The 19,392-nt window shown below is 42.5% G+C and overlaps 3 protein-coding genes across 3 annotated transcripts; 1 reads left to right on the top strand and 2 right to left on the bottom strand.

Annotated features, from left to right (window-relative positions):
* Positions 1 to 1,279: 1,279 nt before the first annotated feature.
* Positions 1,280 to 8,011, top strand: LOC133157399 (aromatase-like). The gene is given in 13 exon segments (XM_061283899.1): positions 1,280 to 2,061; positions 2,262 to 2,287; positions 2,633 to 2,725; positions 3,034 to 3,174; positions 3,626 to 3,679; positions 4,880 to 5,045; positions 5,047 to 5,252; positions 5,610 to 5,786; positions 5,863 to 5,977; positions 6,088 to 6,202; positions 6,423 to 6,585; positions 6,659 to 6,900; positions 6,968 to 8,011. Coding segments are annotated over 10 exon segments (1,671 nt in total). The 5' UTR covers positions 1,280 to 2,061; positions 2,262 to 2,287; positions 2,633 to 2,725; positions 3,034 to 3,041; the 3' UTR covers positions 7,268 to 8,011.
* ap4e1 (adaptor related protein complex 4 subunit epsilon 1) lies at positions 7,696 to 14,590 on the bottom strand. The gene is made up of 21 exons (XM_061283898.1): positions 14,272 to 14,590; positions 14,023 to 14,094; positions 13,832 to 13,955; positions 13,691 to 13,764; positions 13,483 to 13,604; positions 13,257 to 13,416; positions 12,948 to 13,114; positions 12,800 to 12,873; positions 12,584 to 12,706; positions 12,406 to 12,515; positions 12,184 to 12,327; positions 11,838 to 11,946; positions 11,654 to 11,772; positions 11,283 to 11,585; positions 11,105 to 11,216; positions 10,896 to 11,034; positions 10,549 to 10,786; positions 9,919 to 10,470; positions 9,224 to 9,414; positions 8,985 to 9,145; positions 7,696 to 8,804 (listed from the first exon to the last, which is right to left on the bottom strand). Exons 1-21 carry the CDS (start codon positions 14,410 to 14,412, stop codon positions 8,644 to 8,646), a joined length of 3,396 nt encoding a protein of 1,131 aa, XP_061139882.1. The 5' UTR covers positions 14,413 to 14,590; the 3' UTR covers positions 7,696 to 8,643.
* A 469-nt stretch (positions 14,591 to 15,059) lies between these two features.
* Positions 15,060 to 19,204, bottom strand: gnb5a (guanine nucleotide binding protein (G protein), beta 5a). The gene is made up of 11 exons (XM_061283900.1): positions 18,630 to 19,204; positions 17,994 to 18,130; positions 17,748 to 17,789; positions 17,336 to 17,412; positions 16,871 to 17,003; positions 16,360 to 16,503; positions 16,174 to 16,265; positions 16,050 to 16,098; positions 15,828 to 15,924; positions 15,575 to 15,741; positions 15,060 to 15,491 (listed from the first exon to the last, which is right to left on the bottom strand). Exons 1-11 carry the CDS (start codon positions 18,763 to 18,765, stop codon positions 15,480 to 15,482), a joined length of 1,086 nt encoding a protein of 361 aa, XP_061139884.1. The 5' UTR covers positions 18,766 to 19,204; the 3' UTR covers positions 15,060 to 15,479.
* Between the last annotated feature and the right edge of the window lie 188 nt (positions 19,205 to 19,392).

The raw sequence follows: 19,392 nt of genomic DNA on the forward strand, positions 1-19,392 counted from the left end.
TCTGTGCTCGACACGGATTTTCTATAATGAACACCATGTTCAAACATAAGGGTGTCCATGTGTGCACTTGGCACCAGGACACCCTAGGCCGCAGTTCGATGATCTACTTTGTAGTCGTGTCATCGGATTTGCGGCCGCATGTTTTGGACACTCGGGCGAAGAGAGGGGCGGAGCTGTCAACTGATCACCACCTGGTGGTGGGTTGGCTCCGATGGTGGGGGAAGATGCCGGTCCGACCTGGCAGACCCAAACGTTCTGTGAGGGTCTGCTGGGAACGTCTGGCGGAATCCCCTGTCAGGAAGAGCTTCAACTCCCACCTCCGGCAGAACTTTTCCCACGTCCCGGGGGAGGCGGGGGACATTGAGTCCGAGTGGACCTTGTTCCGCGCCTCCATTGTTGAGGCGGCCGACCGGAGCTGTGGCCGTAAGGTCGTTGGTGCCTGTCGTGGCGGCAATCCCCGAACCCGCTGGTAGACACCGGCGGTAAGGGATGCCGTCAAGCTGAAGGAGTTCTATCGGGCCGTTTTGGCCTGCGGGACTCCCGAGGCAGCTGACAGGTACCGGATGGCCAAGCAGAACGCGGCTTCGGCGGATGTTGAAGCAAAAACCCGGGCGTGGGAGGAGTTTGTCGAGGCCATGGAGAATGACTTCCGGACGGCTTCGAGGAAATTCTGGTCCACCATCCGGCGTCTCAGGAGGGGGAAGCAGTGCAACGTCAACACTGTTTACAGTGGAGATGGCGTGCTGCTGACCTTGACTCGGGACGTCGTGTGTCGGTGGGGAGAATACTTTGAAGACCTCCTCAATTCCACCGACACGCCTTCCATTGTGGAGGCAGGGCCTGGGGACTCTGAGGCGGACTCTCCAATCTCTGGGGTTGAAGTCACTGAGGTAGTTAAAAAACTCCTCGGTGGCAAGGCCCCGGGGGTGGATGAGATCCGCCCGGATTTCTTAAGGGCTCTGGATGTTGTGGGGCTGTCATGGCTGACACGTCTCTACAGCATCGCGTGGACATCGGGGACAGTGCCTCTGGATTGGCAGACTGGGGTGGTGGTTCCCCTCTTTAAGAAGGGTGTTCCAATTACAGGGGAATTACACTCCTCAGCCTCCCTGGTAAGGTCTATTCAGGGGTGCTGGAGAGGAGGGTCCGTCGGGAGGTCGAACCTCAGATTCAGGAGGAACAGTGTGGCTTTCGTTCTGGCCGTCTAACAGTGGACCAGCTCTTCACCCTCAGCAGGATCCTCGAGGGTGCATGGGAGTTCGCCCAACCAGTCCACATGTGTTTTGTGGACTTGGAGAAGGCGTTCGACCGTGTCCCTCGGGAGGTCCTGTGGGGGGTGCTTTGGGAGTACGGGGTACCGAGCCAATATTTGACAATAACACACCATCAAGTATTGCACCATCGCATCAAACGATGTGTCGTCCATTATGAATTTTACTGAACCAGTGTGTTGGGCAGGATGGCTGAATGCGATGCGCGATTGACAACAAACAAGAAGAAAGGTGAGTTCAAGTTTTATTTCGAGGGATATTTTCTTCAAGAATTGTTGTACCCATGTATAATGCGCACCCCAGATTTTAGGACAATAAATTATTTAAAATTTGCGCATTATACATGGAAAAAGACAGTATATGGTTTAATGGAGCAGCTCACAAGCGACGGGATGTGGGAAGAAATCGGAGTGCCCGGAGAAAACCAACGCAGGCAGGCGGAGAACATGCAAACTCCAAACAGGGAGGGCCGGAATCGAACCCTAACCTGTGAGGTGGACGTGCTAACCAGTACTCCACTGTGCTGCCCAAATCAGCAATTGTTTTTCCATTTTAAGCATCTGCTTCCAAACACAATATCCAATGAGCAAAACAGACACAAACCTTACTGTAGCCTATTAACTTCCATTTGGTGCAACGTGGAATATATCAAACTATACCTTTAATAAATTTCATTTGCTTGCTCTTCAGTAACAAGATTTGTATAAAAGACTATCCCAGAGCATTCCAACTATTCATTCAGTCTACCTCAACAAGCAGAGGAAGACTTTGGGCCAACTTGGCAACCTTGGTAAGCATTACAATATATTGATCAAGACCAAGTGTTCATGGCCACCGAGCAGGAATGATGTCTCCAAAATCCACAATAATTCTCTCCTTCATTCATCTGCTGAACATATTCAGCTATTATTTTCTGTCCTCCCTACACAGCGTCAACAGCATGGACTGAATTATTACTCATTATTTCCCTTTATTCTCTTTTTGGAACAGATGAATCCTCGCTCCCTTTGACACAGGTCAGTCTGACCCAGCTAATTAAGTTCCCTTGAAAAGCCTCCTCACGTTAAAGATTTGGGAAGCAGGCTTTCTTTCTTCCTTTCAAACAACACTCAATGTGCAGCAAGGACACATGAAGACGAGTTCAAGAACTTTGCTTTTTCATCCTTATTAATAAAAGCATTTCAGTGGCGGGGGGGGTTCTTTGTGAGATTGTTTGTGGTTCAGATGTGCTCTGAGGGGGCAGTAGTACTTGGGAAGCCAAAGTGCTCGTGTTTCTAGGCAACCAAGACGAACTTCAAGACCTCTAAAAAATAAAATAAAGGATTTAGAAACTCTTCAACCTCAGTGATTTGTCTTGCTAGAGTAAGGAGCTCGTCTTATAAAACTAGCGAAGGAAGCACTGCATCCTCTCAGACAGCACTCCAACCTGACAGCAACATCAGCGGAGCACAAAGGTGAGAAAGGCGACTTCCATAAGAATTGTTTTACAAATTTGATTACATTAAAAGAAAAAGAAATACAAAATAGGGTTGATTTGAACCAATTTAACAAAATGTATAACTAACAATTTTTTTGTATTTAAGAATTATCTTGTAACATTTTATTTTAAATTGTAACTATTAAAATGGGATTTTTTTCTGATATGTGATTTTATACAGAACCAAAAAAAAAAAAGATAAGGGCATCATTGTGACATTAGATGACAGTGTTTGTGTTAAAATATGAATCATATCTGTTTGTTCCTTTGTGTTCAAAACATTAGGCACAATCATGTCACTGCTGGAGGTGCTCACCATCGGCCACACGGTGCCTTACCTATTGTCAGACACAGTTGCTTTACTGCTTTTTCTGTTGTTACTGCTTCTCACCGCCTGGGAATGGACACACAGGTCAAACATACCAGGTAATGTATGTGCACTTTGACATAAGGCATGTTTGTGTAACATTCATAGCGGGACATTAATTAAAAAAAAAAAAAATCATAAAACACACTTTCGAAATAATAAAAACAAATATGAACGTTATATTGAGAGAAACAGATAACACAACAAATATTGTACTATGTTGCAGTGATCCCTTACCATTTTTTCACAATTAAAAAAAGTTTACTTTAAAGTTAACACATCAACAATCATGCCCAAATATGCAGATTATAAAAGAGTTGTCACTTACTCCCAACATAAAAAGCAGAATCAAAAAGGATTTTCACATTCACAACCTTCAGTCAAACTACCGTTTTTTTCCGTGTATAGTGCGCAAAATTTAAAGAATTTATTGTCCTAAAATCTGGGGTGCGCATTATACATGGGTACAAAAAAAAATTTAATTTTTTTTTTTCTTTCTTTTTTTTTTAGGAAACAAAACCAACAACAGGACTGACCGACAAAGTCGTGGAACAAAAAGACAGGGTGACATTACCAAAGACAGGAACAGAAAGCAAACAGACATCATGACAGTAACACATGCAATGATCCGACGGTGAACGAGGGGCAGACAGGACTTAAATACAAAACACATTACATCGATTGAGGTGACACAGGAAGAGAGGGGCGACGCGAACAGAAACTATGGCAACCTAGACACACAGCAAAACTGGGGACGAGACATGACAAATCTCCCCCGAAATAAAACTTAGTAACTTAGTAAAATTCATAATTGACGACACATCGTTTGATGCGATGGTGCAATCCTTGATGGTGTGTTATTGTCAAATATTGTTTGTTTTTTAATCTCCATCACGGACCGGACGTCATACGGAGGCCGCCATTAGAGATGCGCAGAACGGATGCGCAAGACACGTCAGCTATATAAAGAGCGAGAGTTGTTTTCTTCCTATTAGTTTCAATTCACAGCTTAATTAGCAGTTTCAATCAGCAAATAACAAAATGCGTATTACATGTAATATTTTATTTCACAACACTTTGCCTTGTTCTTTTCGTCTCTGCTGTTCACTTGAAACACGCTCCATACGACCGCAATGCTCTCGTATCAGACAAGGCTTGCTCGATCACCTGCTCGTTTGCTGTCTGTCACAATGTACCCTACACAAATCCGAAACATTTGTTGCGGCTCCGAGTCACGACGAGGGGCAAGTTTTGGTTTCCAAGGGTGTTTTTATTCCTCTTCAACGTCTCTCCCATACAGAGCCGCCTTTTTCACATCCGCACGCCTCTTTCCCGTGCGCGCACGGAGCGCGGTGGTGCGTTTACGGGCAGTCGGAGAAATCAACGCCAACAAAAAAAATTACATCCAGCCTAGTTAAGACCATACCAAAGACTATAAAAATGGGACCCATTGCCTCCCTGCGTGTGTGACGATCATTGGAACTTAAAAAAAAAAAAAAAAAAATTCATTAAAAAAAATTCATAAAAATTGGGTGCGTATTATACATGGGTACAGGCTTTTTTCCAGCATCAGCATGCCATTTTTAGGGTGCGTATTATACATGGGGGCGCACTATACACGGAAAAAAACGGTAATCTGAGCTGAAATACTTTACATTCTTCTTCTTACAAATTTACACCACGTCAAACTAAAGTGTCTAGTGGTTGACAGTGGAATTACACCCAAAATAAAATTGAGACACGATTTCCCTTTTCTTCCTTCAGGTCCGTCTTTTATGGCAGGACTCGGTCCGGTTCTTTCCTATGCTCGGTTTATCTGGACGGGCATTGGAACGGCGAGCAACTACTATAACAACAAATACGGCAGCATTGTACGGGTGTGGATTGACAGTGAGGAGACCCTTATCATCAGCAGGCAAGTTCCAATGATGTAAAAAAAAAAAAAGTGCACGATTGCGCAATCACTCAAAGTTCTCTCCCAGGTCCTCTGCGGTTTATCATGTCCTGAGGAGCGATCACTACGTGGCCCGATTTGGGAGTAGAAACGGCTTGGCATGTATTGGGATGGAAAGGAGGGGGATCATTTTTAACAGCGATGTGGAACTCTGGAAAAAAGTCAGGAGTTATTTTTTGAAAGGTAAGGAATTCTTTGTCTGTTTGTGTGTTAGATAGATAGCGTTGTTTTCTTTTGTGAGGTGACTCTCAATTACTTAAAATAATATAACTGAAAAGAATGGAAAGAATTAAATAGTTTGGGAATCATAATTAATTGACTACATTGCCTTCTGGTATGCACGACTTGGCCACTGGGAGGCAGTATAATGTAGTCATGAGGGGGGGGGGGGAGAGAAGACTTTCAAAACTACTGTAAAGTTGTCAAATTGTTTAAATTCAAATTTATTTTTCATTCTGTGTCAGCACATAAAATAAAATCTAAGCACATGGACATATCCCATTTAACATGTCTAAGCTTTTACATGTTATGAATTGACAGCCCTGTCAGGACCAGGACTTACGAGGACAGCATCAATCTGTATGAATTCCACAGCAGAACATTTGGATCACCTCCAGGACATGACAGACCAGTCGGGACACGTGGATGCTCTCAATCTGCTTAGAGCCATCGTGGTGGACATTGCTAACAAACTGTTCCTCAGGGTGCCACTCAATGGTCAGATGAGATTTTTATTTTTTTTATAGAGCTGATTGTCAAAGCTCCAATCCAAATGTTCTTCCCTGTATTTCAGAGACGGACTTGCTGCTGAAAATCCATAACTATTTCAAGACTTGGCAAGCGGTTCTAATCAAGCCGAATATATTCTTCAAAATTGGATGGCTGTACAATAAACATAAAAAAGCAGCGTATGACGCAATCACACAATACAAACAACCCATTGATTAGCCGTATGTGCTACATAAGAGCAGACTATTCTTAGGCACTTGATTATTGTGTTGCTTTTTTCTATCACCAGCCAGGAGCTTCAAGACGCAATGGAGATGCTTCTTGATTTCAAAAGAAAGACCATTCGAGAATCCGAGAAGCTGGATGACGAGCTTGACTTTGCAACTGAGCTTATTTTTGCTCAGGTGACTTGTTCATTTGTCAGTGGCAATGCTGTCATTAGCCCTGCACTCTTTCAATTTCCATTCATTCCTTTTGCCCAAGGTCAGCTGGGATAGGTTGCAGCTTACCAAAATCCCAAACATCTTACATAAATAATTGGAAGGATAGCAGACATTACAGTAGCTGTTTTTATCCTGTTAAAAAAACAACAACACACTAACCCAATATGATGTGACCGAACAGAACCACGGTGAGCTGTCTGGCGACGACGTGAGGCAGTGCGTGCTGGAGATGGTGATTGCTGCTCCTGACACTCTTTCTATAAGCATCTTCTTCATGCTGATGCTGCTCAAACAGAACCCAGACACCGAGCACAGCCTGGTAGAGGAGATGGACGCCGTCATCAGTACGTTGAGAAATTTGATCAGTAGGGACTAACAGTTATTGTGTGGCCTCACATTTTATCATTGCTGTTGCAGGTAAAAGTGGAGCAGAAAATGTGGATTACGAGCATCTAAAGGTACTGGAGATTTTCATCAATGAGTCACTGAGGTATCACCCAGTGGTTGACTTCACCATGCGCAAAGCTCTGGAAGATGACATCATTGAAGGCATCAGTGTTAAAAAAGGAACAAACATCATTCTCAACATTGGTCTCATGCATAAGACGGAATTTTTTCCAAAACCCAAAGAGTTCAATCTCCACAATTTTGATAAAACGGTACGTCCGGCCACACTCCTAAAAAAACCCTCAAGGTTCAACCTTATCATGATGTCTCTCTTTGCAGGTTCCCAAACGTTTCTTCCAGCCGTTCGGATGCGGGCCTCGCTCCTGCGTGGGCAAGCACATCGCCATGGTGATGATGAAGGCTGTCCTGGTGACTCTCCTGTCTCGTTTCAGCGTGTGTCCGCGCCAAGGTTGCACCGTCAACAGCATCAGGCAGACCAACGACCTGTCGCAGCAGCCGGTGGAAGATGAGCACAGCCTGACCATGCGCTTCATCCCGAGAACAACGCAACGTGCTTATGCTCTCCACACCAACACCGTTGGTTCAGATTACTTAGTTGCATTGTCTGAAAAAAAGTGATTTGAAGGGCATATTGGCAAAATTTGTAATCATAAGCTTTTACAAACAAATGGTACGGTCTGGAAAAGGGAACAATAGTAAACCGCATCACCTACTATACTTGTTGTTTTAAGTTGTAATAACAGCATTCACCACTAGATGGCAGAACTCATTTAGCAGCACGTGTTCATCTTTAGAGACAAAAGGTGAAGAGTTGATTGTCAGCCATAACTGATTTTGTGTCATTTCAGACTATATGACTAGACTAACAATGCAGCTTACTCGTCGTCGTGAGAAATACAGCCACTGGCGGCCATCTTGCGTGGCCCCTTGCTAAGTGCACCTAACTTGAATACATTGATTGCTCCGCAGCATTTTTACATTAGTTTTGGTCTCTACGGCAAAAATGTCAGTATATGGGATACAGTCAAATGATGATGACATTAGTATCATGTTGGACATGATGAATTTATTGAAAGTTAGTCTATTTGCATCAATCTGAACTACCACTTCCTTCTGCACCACAGGCACAAATCAAACTTGGCTTTAGGACATAAGGCTTTGGGTTTATGTTTCGCTTTGGACACTTCAAAAGCAACAACAATCAAATAATATTTTCCCTCTGTTTGTACTAAATTAAAAAGGCTGACTGGATCTGGCACGATGCAAATTAACAAATCACGAAAGTTTCTTTTCATTTTGAATTAAACTAATCTAAAAAAAAAATTCAGCGAGCATATAAAAGCAATAAATATGTTTCTTTAACACTGCTTGAATACAAAAATATAAGAATTGCTATCATCAACGTCTCACCCAAATAAAAGCCACAAAAGGTGAGTGCATAGATTAAAAGAAGAAATGACATAAATGGAAAATAAACTCATAATACAAAGTCATCATCACTAGATTTAAGACAAAACATTTGAATCAGTTTGTCACAACTTCAGTAGTGATGTGCTCCACTGAACAAATCGAGTGTTGGATTTTCTTCCAATAACTGCAGCACATTTTAAGACGCACTGCTAGCATACAATACTCCAGCATTTTTAATAAACGCTAACAATACAAGCAAGTGATTTCTTTCTTTTTCAAGTATTCAGCATTGATGGACTCATCCTTTTAAGACGGCTTTTGTTATTCTGATTGTTCAACTTTTTTTAATCCAGATCTTCGAAAAATTTTATCTGTAAAGATTCAAATTGAAGATGTATGTACGACACTCCATACCGCCATAAATATTGGAATTAAAAGATTCTCATTTCTGTATATTAAGAAAGAGTACCGAATGTTTTGTCCAGTGACTTTAAGGTGGATGTGATGGCGATATCAGCCATGAAATACTCCCTTTTTGTTCTATGCTGCTTTCCTCTGGTGCAGAGCTGATGCAGCTCAGTGGCTCAAAGTTCCTGTAAAGCTCTCTGACAGTGATAGAGCAGGCAGTCGGGCAGGTCTGGGATTGGAGAACGCAACCACACGGCTAGTGTGCCGCTATGCACCCGACAGTGCATCAAACATGGTTGGTCACGGAGGACTTGGCAAGCTGCAATTCCTTCTATTCCTGCAGGGAGCACAAAAAAAGAAGGGGGGGGGGGGTTACTGGAAGCAAAACTGATTCATCGATTTAAGAATATTGTGAGTACACAAAAAGCTGGTTTGGGTGCCTGCCCACCCATCAAATCAAGTGAAAGATTAGAGAGAGAAATATTTTCACAAACTGTGCTAAACTGATGTTTTTTACCTATGATGGCCACCACATGAAGACGAAGTTTCCTCTCCAGCACATCAAGTGTCGCTCTCAGAGGATCCTGGACGTCGGGAACGAGCGCCAGGTTCTGCTTTGTATCATGCGAGAAGGCAAGCCACATAGTGCCGTACTCCTCGGTGGACAGTGCCAAAGGCCTGAGCACAAAACGAATGAGTCAGACTAAAATCAGCAGCAAATAATTCAATGATTGCGCATGTTAGCAAACATTTCACCTGATGAAGGAGGAAAGCGGCAGATTGTATGAGAAGTGGGTTGTCTCCGGAGTCCCATCAGGCAGGTGGAAAGAAACCTGGCCGGATACTTGAAGATGAACAGAAGGCCTCTTGGCAGTAACGGAGTGCTGACACACTTCCACCTGATGGCACCTCAACTCTTCAACTGGACTTTCGGAGACACTAGACACCTTTGAGTACGCAATTCAATAAAAAAAAAATTAAAAAAAGACATCAGATTAGGAGAGGTAAACCAAATTTTTCTTGAAAGCTGTTCCAGTCTTACTCCTGCTCCTCCTAGTGTACGTCGGGAGCAGAATAATGCACAAATGTTATTTTCACTCAACTACTATAAGTGACTCAGTAGTCAATTTTTTGCAGAAGATAAAGAATATATATCTGTGAGGATTGTTATTTTGTCTGCCGACGTATATTGCTGCACCGTTTTGTGTTCAAATATCTCTTCCTTAATAACATTACCACATAAATGCTATTTGTTGGCACACCTATTTCTTTTCCAAATATGTGTTAGCATTAAGCTAGTGGACTTGAGCTATAGTTATTTCTGTCTAGTGTAAGGATTGAAATTGCTTCTTCACAAAGAATATTCACACTTCAAGAACAATAGTAGCCGTCTTGAATATAATAGTTCAATCATCAATGTTGTGACGTATCAAGGAGAGCTAATTATTTACCTCAACATCATCTGAAGCCAACTGCACAAGTAACTGCTGCACATCAGAGTTGGAGGAGTTGCAAATCAAAACAAGCAATACCAAAGCGTCGTCTTTGAGCACATGGCAGGCGGAGAGATCCACGCCGCGGCTAGAACACAGACGAGTGACTTTGGAATGCGTCGCTCCAACGCAGTCAGCAGGGAGATAAGAGGTGAGACACAAGTCTTTCATTCCTGCTGGTTCTTCCGTCTCAACAGATCCAGTAGCGTTTAGACCGTTGTCCTCGCTGAGACCGGGGTCAGGTCCCTGCACGTCGCACTCGGTCACCTCTTCGTCTGAGGTACCGTTGGTAGCGATGGGGCCTTGACAACTTTCAGTCATTTCTTTAGATGATGTTAAGAACAGCTCAGGCTCCGTGTTGGAGTCCAGCAGGATGTTACACAGCAGGTTATTGACGCTGGTGGGAGCAGAGATGATGGAATCGGATGTCTGCTTGCTTATCTCTGAGGACAAGACCTGATCTTTGGACTTTCTCTTCAACCTCTGGGGTTTTAGGTCAGACTTTCCCATCTGTTTGGAGATACAGTCATGATTGAAAAGAAGGGCTGAGCAATGAGAGGGATTAAGTTTCCGTGTTTCTCATCTCACCGAGGACAAAGACGATTGGGAGCCCAGGCCGACAAACAGCGAAGATGCCAGCTGCTGTTTTTCTAGATCCACGGCTGGCGCTGGGTTCTGCAAGATGCCAATTTCATCGATCTGGCCGGCTGGATGGACCGGACTGGGCATTTCGACCTTGGCAGGTTCTTCTACAGACTCCCTCTGGGCCAGGTAGCCCTCTCTTCCCCACACCCGTTTCACTTTATCCAACTTTAGAGTTGTGGTACTGATACAGTATATTTGAGATATATAAGAATGAATTAAAATCAGAATTTCAAATCATTAGAGTGAGTCAAAAAAAACATTTTGAACAAAAAGAACCTGCGTTTACATACCCTGCTTTGTGTGAGGGGTCGGTACTGTCACCCGACAGACCGGAGCTCACTGAGGGCAAGGTGGGAGATTGCCGGTCGTCTAAACCGCACAAGGGCATTCCGATAGGCAGAGACAGGCCGTAGGGCTCCAAGCTTAAAGCTGAGAAAGGAACCAAAACAAACTGATTCGGACGCTGTCACAGTCCATATATTTTAAAGATTTACTATACCTTTTGCCTGAGCAAGCTCTTCCTGACGTTGATGCGGAGACTTGTAAGGAGCAGCGCCAGCAGCCAGCGCTTCGGACACATATTCATCCAAAAACGATAACGATGAATCGACCTGGCAACCCAGAAAATGTTGCTTCTTGATAACTAATCATTGAAAGGCGCACGACAACAATGTTACCTCCAGAGGCTCCATGAAGGCATCTCGAGGTAGCACCCGGGCCCACAACTCAGGATTCAAGTGAAGGTTCTGCAGTTCCTGGGCCCTTTGTCTCAGCACTGTGTCCATGGAGCTGCTATACGTTTCGGAAACTCCCCGAAGCCTGGACATAGCTGCCTCGCTCTCACGAAGCTTCGTCAATGCCAAGAGGACCCAGCTCTTCGTTTCACTGCTGGCCTGTTTCAATTCTAAAAGCTTGGCCAGAAGTCTCACAACGGTAGCGGGTTCCAGATCTTCTCTCAAATGAGAATATTCGCCAAGGACCTGGAAAATAAACACAAGTATGTTACGATTTAGCATTTCAAAAACTGTGACACATACGTGGCACTCACCCAGCTGATGACCTGGAGAAAGTGCTGAGGCAACTCCCCAGGCTCTTCCTGGAGCAGAGACACGTAGGAATCCACTGCCAAAAGCCTCAACATCTGGTCTTGCTCCCCGCCCTCACACCCTGGATCATTTGAAGAAAAAAAACATTTAAGAAGATGAAATACAAAGAAAAAAAAAAGGTCTTACCCTCTGAGATCAGTTTAAGGAAGTTATTGGGGATGTCAGGCTGCATCAAGTCTCCACCCAGTGAGAAGACCGAGGTCATTGTGTCAATGAACCACTTGTTGTCAGGTGAATATGTGGAATGTTTCATAGGAAATCAATTCCAGATGCATTTTTTCTCAGATTTCTGTAGTCCCTCATATAAGAAGACTGATTCATCTTTTGTGCTTAATTTAAAATAAAAGATTTGCAATATAAATTTGTATCGGATTATTTGATCAATCGGTAGAAAAATCGATAAAATAATCAATTCTAAAAATATTCAATAGCGTCAGTCCTAATTTTTTGCTTCCATCCACAACATGAAAGGATATTTTTCGGCCACTTCCGCCACCTTCCCTACCAGGTCAATGGTCGTGTAATCGTCTTGACTGGTGCGCAGAAACTCCAGCATTTTCTCCACAATGACAGTAACATTCTTGCCATTTGTGATCCTAAAGAGCAACTCCAGTGTCTGTTTGCCGACAAGATGCGAGACATTAGGAGAATGGATAACGTAGAAAATCCACACTTGAACCAGCATTTGTCTCACCTCACGCTTGATGATGAGGTCAGGATGATCCAGGCATTCAATGATGGTCATCTGATGTTGCAAGGCCAATTTAGGATCCTGCTGAACCACGTAGGTGAGCGCTTTCAAGCCTGTAGCATCAAAACATCAGGTAGAAAGACTTGCAAAAAAAACACTCCAGGTTAACTTTTGTTCTTACCTATATATTTCAGGTTAATCTTTGACGACAGAATAAAGTTGCCGATACATTTTGCAGCTTTTTCCAGGAGTTCACTTTTGGGATGAATTGTGTAAATACATTTCACACATTCGTATAATATAGCTAGAGAAAGATACACGAGGAGATAAAAGTGAAATTAAAAAGTACATGAAGCAGCATTTATAAACTCATTATTTATCATTTCAAATGTGTCACCATAAGTGATGTTGTGGTTCATTTCAGCTCTTCGTAAGGACTCGTCGAGAACTTCGTATATAATCTCACTTGTACTGTGATGCACAAAAAAGGAAAAAAAAGGATTCAAAGAAGAACGTAACCAAATCCATTGAGATCGATTGATTACCTTGAGTCACCTTTCCCAAGTAAGGACAGAATCCTGAGTAGCTGGATTTGAAGCCAAGGAGCAGGAACACTATGATAGTTGTAATCCATTGGCAGTTTTCCACCCACCACTTGCTTTAATATGGTGACAAAACTGCCTGTCAAGTCCTTGTAACCTTCCGGGTGTTCCTAAATGAAAACAAAACAAAGCAAAACAGATGTTCAATAAATAAAACTGTGTGTATTTTGTTTGAAGATAAAACGCAGCCAATTCACCATTGATCATGTCCATAGTAAAGTTTTAGTGTCGTAAATACAGAAAAAAAAATACCGTGATCATCTGTAAGTAGATGTGCAGTGAGGCCGTCATAACACCGGGATCCTTGTCACACAAAGCTCTGCGAAACTTGTTATGGATGTGTTGAACTTGATTGGGTGCGATTAGGTAAAATTTGTACAGTGCCAGGACCGCTTTTCGTCGAATGATTTCTCTGTGAAAAGGTCATGTTGGGTCAGTGGAAGCATAAATGACAAACCTTAAAAGGAATATTTCTTACTTGGGGTGAGTTAGTTTCTCTTCCACTAGCGGGAGGATTGCAGGTATCATATCTTTGGGGAACAATTGGCTGACGATAGTTAGAGCCATGCATACTTCAATGAGGTTTGTGCTCTGGAGATCCTAAATGCATAAAAAGCACAGACATGACTACTTCTATATTAAAGAAGTCAAGTCGTTATTTAAAATAAAATTAAAACACAAGTAACCTTTAAGACGGTGTTTACAAGGAGGAGGAGCAGCTCATGACTTTCATTCAGAAACAAGGCTACAGCAAGGTAACCTGGTAATGACAGATCAAATATTTTGAAGATTGAGAAATGACTTTTTCCCCCTTTAAATATACATACCAACTCTCTTCTCCAATGCAGTGCCCTGTTGAGCCAACTTGATGGCATGAATGTAGCAGAAGGAAGCCTCATAGCCCAACATTTCACAGTAGATGGCTCGCACCATGAGCTCCTTCATCTGCCTCTGATGACATGACACCAAAATTCAACATTGCACTCGAATTGTTAATGTGCAAGGAAAGCAAACAAACCATAGATGTGTTCGGGGATGACGCTTGAGCTTTGATTGCAATCAATTCTTGTTGAATCAGTTTCTCTTCCTCCTGAACAGAACGAAAATAATGACAAGGACTCAAGACTTTCAGACTCTCGTCAATTTATTCATCACTGAGTGAACTACAGTATTAAGTCCCACTGGATACTACACGAGAATATGTTATAGTCTTATACTTGACGAACTGTATTGTAGTTTGTAGCTTTGGCAAAAAAAAATAACTCACATGCTTGGACGTTAGCTCTGTGATTCCTCTGATGAGGCTTCCAAGTTTGGAGGTGGAGGACAGTTTGGCAGCCCCCGGTTGAGAGTCGAAAGACAGCAAGCTCGGCAAAGCTGTCAGGGTTTTCTCCACTACGTCGCTCATTTTGGCCCGCTAGGAGCTGTCTTGCTTTCTAAACGACGCACTGACCAGGGCCCCTATGCATCCCTGCCACTTTGTGACACATAGGCGGAGAATCGTCTCAGTTAATTGTTTTAGAAAAGCATAAGCAAAATGCGAAGACAGCGGGCAGCCATTGTTGTGATTCTGTTAGGTCACTTCCGCTTTTTTTTCTTGAAAACTTTATTGACAGTAAGCAGTTAACAACAAGTCATACATCAGTGATATTCAAACGCAATTTATTATGTTGATAATACCTGATAAACAGTCAATTATATAGCTGTACACTAAACTACAATAAAATACTTACAGTTAATATGAAATTACAGCCACTGGACAACTGCATGGAAATGATTACATTCCATTTATTAGCATTCTAGTGTAGACCACATACGTGACTGGATATGCACATTGAGCCTCAGTGGTTTACATGTGTGGAAACATGGCAAATAAAATTATGTTAATGAAGAAAAAATGATTAGTCATAACTTCTCTTTTTAATGTGCTTTTTCCAAAGGTATTGGCAGTTTAGCTTTCATGAATGATGCTTTTAATGGGGACAGGTTTACGGACATAAATGAGCTTTCTTGCACGTCTATGATACTGTACTCTGTATTCATCAGAATTACATCTACTAATCAAACCTTTATTTTTGTGCAAAATAATTAATAATATACAAACAATGCCCTTTATGTGGCACATACAACACATTACTTTATTGTGTCACTTCTATCCTAGATTTCTATTCACTAGTGTTTTTGGGTTGTTGTTTTTTTTTCCCATCGTATACATTTCACATATTTTACTGCCATCTTAGATCCTTCTGTGTGTTTTTTATCCAATCATACTTGAATAGAACCATGTCATTTGAATTAATTGTAGTGATATGTGAATCTAACCTGGCTGTGAGACTAAAGTACAAACAATGCTTTTGATATGTACAACCACAAAGCGAGTGTCCATTTCTGTGATTGTACGTTAGCAAACAGAAAGGTCTTTGTGTCCGTGGGGCTTCTGTTCAGTCTGACTTCATTTCATCTCCGTCCGAGTCCTCAAGCCCAGATCTGAAACCACGAACGGCACCCATTAAAAAAAATATTTGGAGAAACGACAACACAAACATACACGACGAGAATCCATGTGTTACCCGAAGAGTGTGATCCCAGGAGCCCGTGCAGAAAGCCGTCCCATCTGGGGACACCCGCAACGTACTGACACGGTTCTCGTGTCCAAACAGAATAGACACCCGTGTCCCTTTGAGAACATCCCAGACGTTAATGGTGTAGTCGTTGTAGCCGCCGAAAAGGAGTCGGCCTATTGGGGAGACGCACACAAATCGTTTCATCTTCACGAGGTATTTGCTGTGTATAAGCAAAATATAATTACAAAACAAATCTTACCACTAAGAGAGAAATCAACGCTGGACACACCGAATATGATGCTCTCTTTGGAATAGATGGCTACTTCTCTGTCTGCTCTCAAGTCATACAGGCGGCACTGTGACAAAAGTATCAATCTTTGATGCCGATGCCAAATTGAGAAGCCGGCCATGTTTAACACTCATATGGAGGATTCTTCATTCCTCACTACTTTTTCATCTAAGATACTTTACTAATACTTACTGTGGCATCATCTGAGCCAGATGCGAATGCATCTCCGCTGGGATAATAACTGTTTGGAGAGCCAGCAGGAGAGAATTATTAATATAATATATAATATAATCGTTATAATCATCCTGTGACTCACCGCACACTGTTGATATCAGATTCGTGAGTTTCAAAAGACTGGATGCACTGTCCTGAGCGCATGTCCCACACGTTGGCCTTCTTGTCGCAGCCCTACGAAAACAATAGTACGAAATAATTGAATAAATAAAAACATCAGTAACTAGATCAGCCACAACTATCCCATGGCATAGCGATAATCCCTCACCCCTGAGACAAATGTGTTGCCGGTCTCTGAGGGCGCCAGATCCAAACAGAGCACATCTGCCGCGTGGCCATGGAAACTCTGCAACAACTGTCCGCTCTCGACATCCCACAAGGCACACGTCCCATCCCCGCTGGAAGTCAGGATCTTCAAGTCAAACAGATGATGGATAATTATGAGAGGGGTGAAATGATGATGTGCTATAAATGGATGGCCTGTGTTGTTTGTGTAAAACATCAAATGACCGGCACGTGAACTCTGATTGGCTGTGGTGAATTATTAAACAAGTTGAGAAAGCTCGACTCGACTCCCCGGAGCGTAAAAGGCATTAACGATGACACACAAATGAGTTGAGTACAGTACTGCTGGCCTAAACACTATCGGAACCACAGACCTACACATCCGATTTACATAAAAAGGGAAGAATTTATTTCCGACGGTGTTTTTTTTTTCCAACTAGTGCACTTTACCTCTTAGCCAGAGATGTAAGCAAGCAGGAGTCATTTGATCTCACCTGCATGTCCGAGTTGGTGAAACTACAAGCGGATAAGTAGTTTGTGTGCATGGCGACCGACTTCTTCTTGGCAGCCAGGTTCTCGTTCTTGTCCAGGGACAGAGGATACACGGAACATTTGTTGTCCAGGCCACTGGGATGGAATACAGAAGCAATTAAACACAAGCTAACAGGAAATGGTAAGCTAAGTTTGAAGCTAATAATAAACATTGATGGAGCCTTTTTGTGTTTGCTTGTCACGTCATTTTTTTTCTACAAAAAGATGCTCTGTAGGCCCCACCGGTCTAAACACAGCATTTTGGTTAATATTGCATTAGTAAAATATGAATGAAACAGCAAAATCCACCCATTTTTATCCATCTCAGTGGGCGGCCATTTTGCCACTCGCTGTCGACTGAAAATCCATCGTTTGACTGATTGCACAAAAACAGAAGAAAGTTGACATTAGGCGGCGCAAGCACTCACCCACAAGCTACAGCGCAGCCAGACGGAGCATAGGCGCAGGCCATGACCCAGGTGCAAGGCATCGTCACGGCATGCTCCTGATCCACATCAAAACAAACAAAGCCGCTTCAGAGAAGGACAACAATTGCATCTTTTGAGTGCATCACTGAAACACAACAATCAACTCAAACATGAAACGCCGCTTGATACACTTTGTGCACATGCTGGAACTACTTACAATACAACAATAAGACTAAATAAAACATACCGATCAATATTTATTTATTTATTTATTTATACAGCACTTTTCGTGCAAATATTGCAACACTGAAGAATTTGATTTCAAAGGCCCGAGAGACAAAGAGCTGTCCAATACTGTCAAGCGCAGCAGGAATTATGCTTTATGCTTGTTGTCGTTAAAATGACTAGTTACCTTGTTGGTAGTGAAGGCATCCCAAACGATCACTTTCCCATCCTGGAGGTTTAGATAAAAGGCAGAAAAGAGTTTAATAGCAATTCTTAATTATATCCATTAAGCTATGTATATTTTTCATCTGTCGCAGTGTTGCCAAAGTAAATATTTTAAACGAATGAAACAAACAAAACGTCCCAACAAGTATACTGAATTCATTGTTGTCTCAATTTCACAATTTTACTTGCGTGTGTGTGTGTGTGTTACCTGCGAGGAGCTGACAATCCTCCTCTTGTCCTTACACCAGTCCATGCACAGAACTTTGTTGCCATGCCCCTTCAGAGTTCTCCGTGTCTTCATGACAAACTGGCCCAGGCCCTCCACCTTCTCCGCCACTTGATGCACTGAGCACATACACACACACATATTCACACTCACACATTATGCATTACATTAAATCTCCACCTGATTAATATCCACTGTAGGATTAAAACTGCTGTAGGCCTCCATTTAATGAAAAAATGCATTGCTTAATCTTTCTCTTTTTTTTTTTTGACTGAACCCATCCGTGTCCACGGAATTGCTACAGGATTAAATCACAATATTTTCTTATCTTCCTCTCTAACGCCGAGGTTGTTGCTACGCTGCAGAGGGAATGTTTGGATGCTATGAGAGCCTCATGCAGATGGATGGAAGCGCGAGCTCGTCAAATCGGCAAGCAGCAAAAACAAAACGAGCCTGTTCAATGTCAGAACACGCCGAGCCCAAGTAAAGATGTCAAAACGATGTCCAAACGATTAGGCTGGCGTTTCGGAAAAGCTGCGATGCAGAACAACAAACATCCGCTCTGATTTGTTGGCGCTCGGGTGAATGGCGAGCGGCCTCTCCATTTTCCGTACTCACGCTCGACGTCGTGCAGCTTGGCTCTTTCCTCCTCCAGCTTCGACTTGAGCGACTCCGACTCGGTTTTTAGATGCGCCAGAGTCTCGTTGAGCTGTACCTCCTGTGTCGCCATTTCAGGGAGCAGAGGGGATCTCATATATTTGTCCTTAATGCGGGGCCGCGATGGGCAGCGACAAGGCTTCAAGCAGTGGCACACAACACACACACAAAAACACACGCACAGCCAACAGCTGATGCTGCTCTCGTGACGTCACCGCGCCAAGACGCTACAGGGTACTGTGGTCCACTCTCCGGAATGAGGAGAAGGAGGTGAGAGGAGGATGCTCTAGTCCACTGGGAGCGGGGGGTTTAAAAGATGGAGGAGGGTGAGGATGAGTTCTGGACAGGCTGAATGAAATCCAGCATGAGTTCAATATGGTTCTTTATTACTTGTCACGAGATAGACCGATACAATCTAAACCACCTCATTATCTAATTGGTTCATTTATTTACTGTAGACGTAGAGATGGCGTTTTTTCCTTCTAAAATGTAATGTAATATATATATATATATATATATATATATATATATATATATATATATATATATATATATATATATATATATATATATATATATATATATATATATATATATATATATATATATATATATATATATATATATATATATATATATATATATATATATATATATATATATTTTTTTTAAAACATTCAGAATATTGTTCTCAGTACGGACATAAAGAAATGGAATGTAACAA

The sequence above is a fragment of the Syngnathus typhle genome, linkage group LG7 (assembly GCF_033458585.1).
Source record: "Syngnathus typhle isolate RoL2023-S1 ecotype Sweden linkage group LG7, RoL_Styp_1.0, whole genome shotgun sequence".
In the NCBI taxonomy this organism is placed as follows: Eukaryota; Metazoa; Chordata; class Actinopteri; order Syngnathiformes; family Syngnathidae; genus Syngnathus; species Syngnathus typhle.

Coding starts and splice junctions, on each gene's coding strand:
- ap4e1 (XM_061283898.1), bottom strand. CDS start 14,412: ATGAGCGACGTAGTGGAGAAAACCCTGACAGCTTTGCCGAGCTTGCTG. Junction 13,765..13,831: donor TGCATTGGAGAAGAGAGTTG/GTATGTATATTT, acceptor TGTCATTACCAG/GTTACCTTGCTGTAGCCTTG. Junction 8,805..8,984: donor TCATGTGGTGGCCATCATAG/GTAAAAAACATC, acceptor TGCTCCCTGCAG/GAATAGAAGGAATTGCAGCT.
- gnb5a (XM_061283900.1), bottom strand. CDS start 18,765: ATGAGATCCCCTCTGCTCCCTGAAATGGCGACACAGGAGGTACAGCTC. Junction 16,504..16,870: donor TCACCAACTCGGACATGCAG/GTGAGATCAAAT, acceptor TTTGACTTGAAG/ATCCTGACTTCCAGCGGGGA. Junction 16,266..16,359: donor GCAACACATTTGTCTCAGGG/GTGAGGGATTAT, acceptor TTGTTTTCGTAG/GGCTGCGACAAGAAGGCCAA.